At 29.7% G+C, this 8,920-nt stretch overlaps 1 protein-coding gene across 1 annotated transcript; it reads right to left on the bottom strand.

Annotated features, from left to right (window-relative positions):
- LOC123299909 (girdin) lies at positions 1 to 7,923 on the bottom strand. Its single transcript, XM_044882322.1, has 13 exons — positions 7,792 to 7,923; positions 7,496 to 7,705; positions 5,954 to 6,163; positions 4,998 to 5,317; positions 4,850 to 4,931; positions 3,197 to 4,252; positions 2,443 to 3,051; positions 1,832 to 2,119; positions 1,584 to 1,763; positions 1,206 to 1,447; positions 893 to 965; positions 458 to 827; positions 1 to 358 (listed from the first exon to the last, which is right to left on the bottom strand). Exons 1-13 carry the CDS (start codon positions 7,846 to 7,848, stop codon positions 72 to 74), a joined length of 3,984 nt encoding a protein of 1,327 aa, XP_044738257.1. The 5' UTR covers positions 7,849 to 7,923; the 3' UTR covers positions 1 to 71.
- Between the last annotated feature and the right edge of the window lie 997 nt (positions 7,924 to 8,920).

Raw genomic sequence — 8,920 nt, 5'->3', positions numbered from 1 at the left:
TTTTATTGGTCGGATTGACATCTATAAACAATTGTGCTCAAATGTTTTTGTATTTTATACTGCCGTATTATTTACACACAACCATATTCGTACCAAATTGCGTCTTCTTTACTTTTATTTGTGGATGAAGGCGGTTGTTCTTCGTTTAATTTTTCTAAGCATTTAATATTATCCTGTGAATCCGCTGTACCAGGTAATAAATGTGGATTTAAAGCAACCAAATCACGTTGATCTGATAATTTAGAATCTGGTATTCCGTTTCCACCTAAAACTGTTGTAATTTTATTGTAAACTAACATTGTTCCAGGATTTTCATTTGATGGATTATTTGATGATTTCGATGCAATTGCGGAATTATCTGGAAACGTTTGAAAAAGTTATAGTTTAGAGAAAAATTCATACAGAGGTTTAATTATCGCTAAAATTGCAAAAATTTTGAATAAAATTTGAAACAAACCTTGTAAAATAGTACTAGGTTCTTCACTCTCATGCTCTGTTAAGTACACTGTACGTCTCGTACCCGCCGATCCTAAACTTAAAACACTTCCAGTAGTACTACCTAAACTTGAACGTCGTGTTATAGTACTACCATCCTTCCGAATTCTACGATTCACCGCTCCTTCCATTGTAGTACTTGAACCATGTGATTGAGACATAAGCTGTTTGTCAGTAAAACTATCTTGATTGTCAAGTCTTTGTAAATTTGAATCACGTGAATCGTCCATACTATTATCAGAATCATTATTTCCAGATTCACCGGAACCGGTATGTGATAACATAAATTCTGATTGACTTAAACGTGAATCATCTTGCCATGATCTTCGATTCTGTATACCAAAACAAATTATATGAATACCTTTATGTCGTCGCACACTCCTCATGTATTACTTACCCCAGGTACTTTATTGATGAAATCTGAGCCCGCTTTTCTAACTCTTCTAACTAAACTGGCACCAAAGCCTTTTCTAAAATTAAAAAATATATATATTAATTAGACAATAACAAAAATAATATAAAGATCATGCCCTTTCAGTGAATTTCACATCATTTTATTTAGTGGCAATAACTAAATGCAAACATATTTTTTGTAAAATATAAATATAGAACTCAGTGCACCTCAATTTTTAAGAAAAAACACTTCATTTAAGGAACAAAAATCATGTAAACTAGTGTACTTTACGATTTTTATAAAATTTTGAACATACTTTTTTGCACTTGTACAACTATCCAACTTTCGATAGTGCTCCATAATTTTATCTTCAAGACGATCTTTTTGTCTACATAGAGCATGTAATCTATCAGCTAACGCTCTTTGTTCAGCATGATGAGATCTTTCACCGTCTAATGCATGTTTTAATAATGTATGATATTGTCCTAATAATTGCGCTGCATGTCCCATTAATGCTCGTCTATCGCCATCTAATTGCACTGTCATAGTTAATAACATCTAAAAAATAAAAATATTCATAATTGCTTATAACAATTATTCACGCTAGAATTTTTGTATCCTGATAATTTTGCTTCAATGTATTCACATCTGATGGTAAGGATAGACAATAGTAATTTTAGGAAATTGTATCTACCTCACATCGTTGACGTAGTTTATTAGCCTCTAACTGTGCTGACGCATGTTCCCCGCGTAACGATGTATTTTCCAAGTGCAATCGCCCAGCTTCAGCTCGCGCTGTTCTACTATTCTCTTGTAACGCACGATAATCATTTTTCAATCTCTCACTTGCCGTATATAAATTACGAAAATCGTCCTAAAATATTTAAAAGTATTTTATTAATTAAAATTTAACCTTTTTTTTTTAGGAAATATATACTATACTTTTAATTTTGAATGTTCTGCTCGTAAATTTCCTAAGCTCTTCGACTCTGTTTTTAATGATTCTTTTTCTTGTTCTAATAATTTTATTTTCTTCTCGAAATGATTGCATTGCTCACGAGAATCGCGTAATTCAGATTTGATATCACGAAGCGATGTTTTAAGTGTTTCACGTTCACGCAATTGCTCCTCGTATTCATTGTTTAATGTTTCATGCAATAATCGTAAAGTTACTTGATCTCGAAGTAATGTTTCATGTTGTGCAGTGTTTGCTTCTTGTTGTTTCAAAATCTAAAAGAAAAAATATTTATTTAAAATTAAATATTTGGAATGTTTTCAAAGTGGCGATTAAAATGGTTTAATTCATCAATCGATTTTTTTTCAATGGCCATCAGACTCAACGCAGAAAGCACACAGCTTCTCCGGTGGGATTTCTTCCAGGATTAATGAATTCAATTTTTCGGAATTTACAAGCCAAATAATTTTCTAATTTAGAGTTTTCTCTTCTTTATCAGATCTTAATAGGAATTGATTTTCAAATCAACGTCATCAGACGTTCCTCGCCTGGTCCCAACAACTTTAACTGATTTAAAAAAAAAAAAAAAAAAACTCACCTCTTCTTTCTCCGCCACAAGTTGGCTATTAGCAAGTTGTAACGCAGTATATTGTGCAGTTAATGAATTTACTTGTGATGTTACTGTTGAAATATCAACTTGAAGCCGAGCATTTTGCTTTTGTAAACTCTCAATTTCATTATATAATTGTTCACATTTTTGTTTCCATTCAGCACTAACAGATGAAACAACTTGTTCAGTTTGCTTATTCACTTCTTCATTATCTATCAGACCTTTATCTTTCTTTAATACATCCTTAACAATTTGTACAACTTCATTATTACCACATATTTTTTGTACAACATTTTCTAATGAATGTTCCGTTTCAGATATATCAGATGAATTTAAACCTAACTTGTCATATACAGATCTTAACTTTTCAGCACATAAATTTGCAACAAATAAATCTTTTTGTAATGTTGAAATTGTTTCAGTGGATACAGCTGCTTGTGATGTTAATTCATGGACCTTTTGATCTAAATCATTTATTTTGATTGTTTGAGTTTGTATTTGTGTGTAGGCTGTTTCAAGTTCTTTGTTTAATTGTTCGATTTCTTTTAAATGTTGATCGTTCATTGCTGATTGTTGATCTAATGCAACATTTTTTTCCTAAAAAGATGAAATCATTTTTTTAGAAATTTGTAATAGTTCTCAATGTTTTTAAAATAGATTATTTAATTTACAGAGCAATTACAAAAACGAAAACTACTTAAAAAATGCAACATAATATTATTAAATAAAAAGAAATAATTACCTCTTCAGAAACTTTTAACTTAGCAACTTCTTTTTGTAAAGATGTTAGTTCTTTTTCCAAAACTTGTATTTTCTCACCACGTTCAGTAGAAAGTTGTTCAAATTGATGACTTTTTTCGGCAGATTCATTCAAACTCTCTACTTTTTTCAAACTCTCATTTAATTGCGTTTCTAAATCATCCGCTCGACTTTTAATTGTATCACATAACGATTGTAAAACCAATTTTTCTTTATTAACTGCATCCACATTTCTTTCTAATTCTTGACATTTTAAACGTTCACTTTGTATTTCATTACTTTGTCGATCAATTGATGAACGACACGAATCTAAACTCTCTTGTATTTTAGAATTCTCATCTAAGGCACTTTTAAATGCACTTTCTAACTCAGAATTTTGTTTTAAAACTCGAGTACAATTTTCCGACAGTTGATCACATTTTATTACCAATTTTTTCTTCTCTTTTTCTAATTCTAATATTTTCCCCGACGATTCAACCATTGATGATTCTTTTAAAGTTTCAATTAATGTTTGCAGTTTACGATTTTCTAGTTCTAATTTTAATGCCCGAGCTTGGGCATTATTACTTAATTGTTCTGATAAACTTGTATCTTCTGAGTTTGTTTGTTCACTTTCTGAATCACTGTTATTTGTAATACTAACATTTGTTGTTGATATTTCACGTGTAACTAATTGCAATTTTGTATTTTCATCGATTAACTCCTGAACTTTGTCACGCGCTGCATCACGTTCTAAAATTAATTCATTTATTGTTTGATCTCGTGCTAGTAATTCTGATTCTAAACGTGGTGCATTCTCAGATCTTTGTCGAGCACGAGCTAGTTGAGATTCTAACATTTCACGTGTATCTAATAATACTTTATTATCTTCACGAAGTTCCTCAATTCGTTGTTTATAAAATTCGATATCACCTAATCGTTCTCGATATCTTTGTGCCTCTGCTTCTAACCGATCTGCCCGTTCGGCATGTTCGCGTAAAGCATCTAATTCATCGCGATATGCTTTGGCACGTCGTGCTTCCGCCATAATTTCACTATTCTGTAATCAAATAAATCAAACGAAATTTTGAAATGGTACACATAATTTACATTAAACTAATTTAAATTTTTTGTCACTACTCTTTAAAAAAGAATCTCTTTCGATATCATCTTATATATTATTTCTCTAGCCTGTTTTGCTATGTATTGCTTCCGATTTAGTAGTAATCAAGAATTAACAAAGTTTAAAAAGTGGTGGGAAAAAGTGAGACTCGTTGAAGTTTACTTGGGGGAACAAATGAGAATAATAATAAAAATTTCTTCATTTTGAATTCATTTTAGATTTTGTACTTTTTGGCAGTGGGCGATCAGAGAAGCCGGCGAAAGAAAAATATAAAAAGAGGGGTAGAGGATTGATAAAGAGCTCGAAAAATAAGCAGATAAACGCCTAGAGGAGAAATTTTTGACAAGAGAAACAAGGACTAGTAAATTTAAAGTTGTAAAAAAACTAGATCATTTGCGAACACTAAATAGTTTTTTTTTTTTGAATAGATGAATTTGAGCTCGTTAAATGAAGTTTCGCTTCCCTTTTCAGTTTTTTCCGTAACTTAACGTGAAATAAGAAAGTGCTAAAATAATGGTATACAAATTGAAATACCTCAACTCGTAATTTACTAATGACAGTATTACTATAATCCAATTCTTCTCTGCATTCTGTGAGAGCTTCTGTTTTTTCTTCCCTAAAAAAAATACCAAATTAAACTATTAAAATAGAAAATTTTAAAATAATTTAAAAAAAAACTGACAGTTCTTGTCGTAATTTTCTTAATCGAGCTTTCCAATCAGCTAACTCCACAGCTAAGTGATTACTTTCAACGCCATTATTACCATGAGGTATGCTCGACGATTTACGACTAATGATACTACTCGTTGGTGACATTTCAACCGATCTTCCATCAGGTGTAACAGTTTGTTGTTGCGTTTGTAATAAATTTAATTGTGCTGATACCCAATGTTCTAAAGTAGCATCTCGTTGTTTAATTAATACACGTATATTATTCAACAAATTTTCTGAACTTTGTTGAGTAATTTCTGATGTTAAAACAATCGTTTGGTCGTCAGTTACCTAAATGATAAAATAATCATAAAATTAGTCATTTGAAATCCTTGATCACTAGCAAATTTAGACATATAAGAGATTAGAAAGTAATATTGGAAATGAAAGGGAAATAATCTCATTTGTCTTAGGCTCTTTCGCAATATTAATCAATCGGGAGATCATATATACTTAAAAGAAATCTCAAAAAAATAAATTAAAAAATAAAAACAAAATATACAAGCTTGTCGTGAAATAATGTGTAACTTTTAACTCTAATGTACCACTCAACTACGGAGTGTCCCAAAAACAAATGTATACACACTTTAATACCTCATTTTTTCTGATTTTATTTTATTTTTCTGGTTATAACCTATTTAAAATAATGGCTGATATTAGATCAGATTTTTAAAAACGTAAATTTATTTTAAAGTGCTACCATAAGTGTAAGAACACCATGCCCATAACGTTACAACAACCTTAATATGATTATGCACAAAAGAACTGCTTTACCATCTCTAGATCTATCCCAAAATCTTGATTTTCTTGCGACTTCATTATATTTTACAAACTGTATTAAATTAAACTATAAATACGTAAGAGGCGGTAGAAAAACGGTGTTGGGTGGTGATCACTCTTTCCTAATAAAAATGCTGCTAATATTACCTTTTTGATGCATTCAACGATATCGTGTTGTACATGGAGCGATAACTCTTTTATTCGAGTTATAAATATTTCTTTGTTTGGACATTGAACAGCACATCCTAGTAATAACAATACCAACAGCTTAAAATTTTCCAATCCATTTGATGAACGAGGATCAGCGCCCAACACAGCTGCGTCCGGTAACTGAATAATTGTTTGACACAATTCATCCTAAAAATGAAATTTTATGAATTAAGGTCTTTAATGAAGGAAAATGCTACGCCGAATTTTGTCGCTACAATAACAAAAAAAGAGTATGACAACCCACTACCATCTACTCTGAGGTAATTATTCTAGAAATGCCCAGTTGAAAAACGGGACTTGATGGTTCTGCAGAGTGATAAAAGTGGATTCGTATGCTAAATCGTTTATCATAGCTAATGTTATCGAGATAATTTTTTTGAATACTTATTTCTCAAAATAAGAAAAGCTATTTTTTTTTCGAAACAACAAGCAAAAAATGATCAAGGGGCTTAATTACTCTATAAATGATTTTAACTTTTGAAACAAACTGATAAAAATTTTTTCATCAAGCGGAAAGATCATATATTCTCGAGACTACAAGAAAGGATCTCACTTGAAATTTTAGCAACTTTCCTAAATATAAACAAGTGAAAATAAATAATTGATTGAGTTAATTGTTAAAATACCACGTATAGACAATGTTGATTACGCAATCGATTTTTTTCACACGCGCATAACTGATATTCCCATACATACATACATACAATATAATTTGCGTCCTATTCTTACATTTTCTTACATTTAAACTTTAGTTCTATCTCTAAAGATTTACAAGATGGGTCATACGGATCCAAGACCCAATTGACCTATGTTGCTCATTTTTTACGACGAAACTCAACCCCAATTTGTTCGTCCTGGATACGCTCTAAAAATTTCAGCTTGATATCTCTTTTCGTTTTTGGGATATTGTGTTCACGGAGGGGCAGATGGACAGACATTAAAACAGACAACCGGAAATGAATTTTATGAACTCCTATATCAAAATTTTGCTCATAACATCAATATTTTTAAGCGTTACAAACTTGGGACTAAAGTTAGTAGAATACCTTGATATATTTCATAAATACATGGTATAAAAAGCTGACAATTATGACGTCGTTTTTAAAAAAATTTGTTTGATTTCGTGTTTGATCAATTTATAGATCGAATATTAGAAGAAAGTAGGCCATAAGTAGCCTGAAATAACGTAAACTTTTGTCAACATCGGGGAATATCAAAATACCAGTACTTTTCATCAGTAGTTCCGAGGAGCCACCACTATAAATACGATTGAAAACTTATTGGAAGTGTCTATCGTGTTTCAGATTTAGTTGAAACGATTTAAATTTAATTGAATCTGGTTCTACGAGTTTTATGTCTAAGTACACGTTAGAGATCCGTAATTGTATACGTCTAACTTTTTCGATTTCTTGGAAATATTTTATAAGTAGAATCACTAATTATGTTGAATATATATTTAAAACATAATAATAAATTCACCTCATATAAAGCTTTAATATTTTTAATAATACTATCAAAGTTTTTTATACGTAGTATCGTCGATGCTGAAGTAGACTGATTTGGATGTATTACTGTAACTGGGTAAACAGGTTCAGGATCAATTTGTATTAATACTTCATTAATTAATATTCCATCAAATAAACTTGAATAATTTGATATACGTTCTGGGCGCTCTAAACATGATGCCAGCTATAATAAATAAAAACAATTTTCACATTTTAATAAATTTTGGCATGAAACATTTGTGTAATTGAATAGAATTAGACTCAACATACCCATGTAACTAGAGGCCCATCCATAAAATCTTCAATTTCACCAGCTGTAGCTGCCATTGTTAAATAAATAAAAATATTTACAAAATGTATGAATTAATCATTTAAACTTCATTTTTGTTTTGAAATTTTGACAGGAAGACATTTTAATTGTACGGGTGTGTTCGTTATTGTTCGGTTTTATTTCTGTGTCGGTGTGTTATATCGGGTATTTTCGGTAAATGTGCTAAATATGAAAATGTTTAAATCTTGGTTGTAAAAAGTAAAAAAGTTTTTTAAGTAATTTAAATTTCATCTATTTTAAAAAAATAAAAAATTTAATAAGAAAATAAGAATATCTGTAAATTTGTTTTATGTTCATTTTTTTTTTTGTTATAAATAAATCTAAATCGTTATGTATTAAAATTTTTTTTTTTTTTTAAATTTTCTATTATATTTTTTCTTTCAGAACAAAATTATCAATTAATTAATTATATAGTAAAGGTAAGGATTAAGTTAATTATACAGAAATAAATAAATTGGGTGTCTGTGTGGGTATATCACTTGCCTTAAAAATCAAGGTACGCTGGTTCGTATCCTGGTGTAGTTAAAATTTTTACTTTTAAATTAAATGAATTTTTCCTGATGTTAAAAATTTTCCACCCTTTTTATAGTTTAAATTATCTATATAACACGCCCTTTCGCTATAAACGTCAATTATACATATGTCATAAATCACTATTCTGTCAGGGGTGGGAATTTAAATAATCATAAATATATCCCTCTTTAAAATCATATTCTCCTGTTACAAGATATTAAAAAAATATGTGCAAAAATGGCTTGGCTATGCTTAAATTTGAAACTTTTTAATAGGAGAACATGTCATATAGTTTATCTCACTCATATTCTCCTATTACAAAATATTAAAATTTGTATTTATAAAATTAAAAAATTCCTCGTTAAGACTAAAATATGAAATTTTGTTACAGGAGAACATGTTATATATTTTATCCCACTTTTTTATAACATATTCGCCTATTACAAAATATTAAAAAAATACTTATTTTGCTTGCTTTTTTTGTTGTAAATCTAAAATTTATTCTTGTTAAATGAAAATTTATAAGATTTTGTAATAGGAGAAAATGTTATTTCA

This window comes from Chrysoperla carnea, chromosome 5, assembly GCF_905475395.1.
Source record: "Chrysoperla carnea chromosome 5, inChrCarn1.1, whole genome shotgun sequence".
In the NCBI taxonomy this organism is placed as follows: domain Eukaryota; kingdom Metazoa; phylum Arthropoda; class Insecta; order Neuroptera; family Chrysopidae; genus Chrysoperla; species Chrysoperla carnea.
This window is presented reverse-complemented; position numbering and strand designations above follow the sequence as displayed.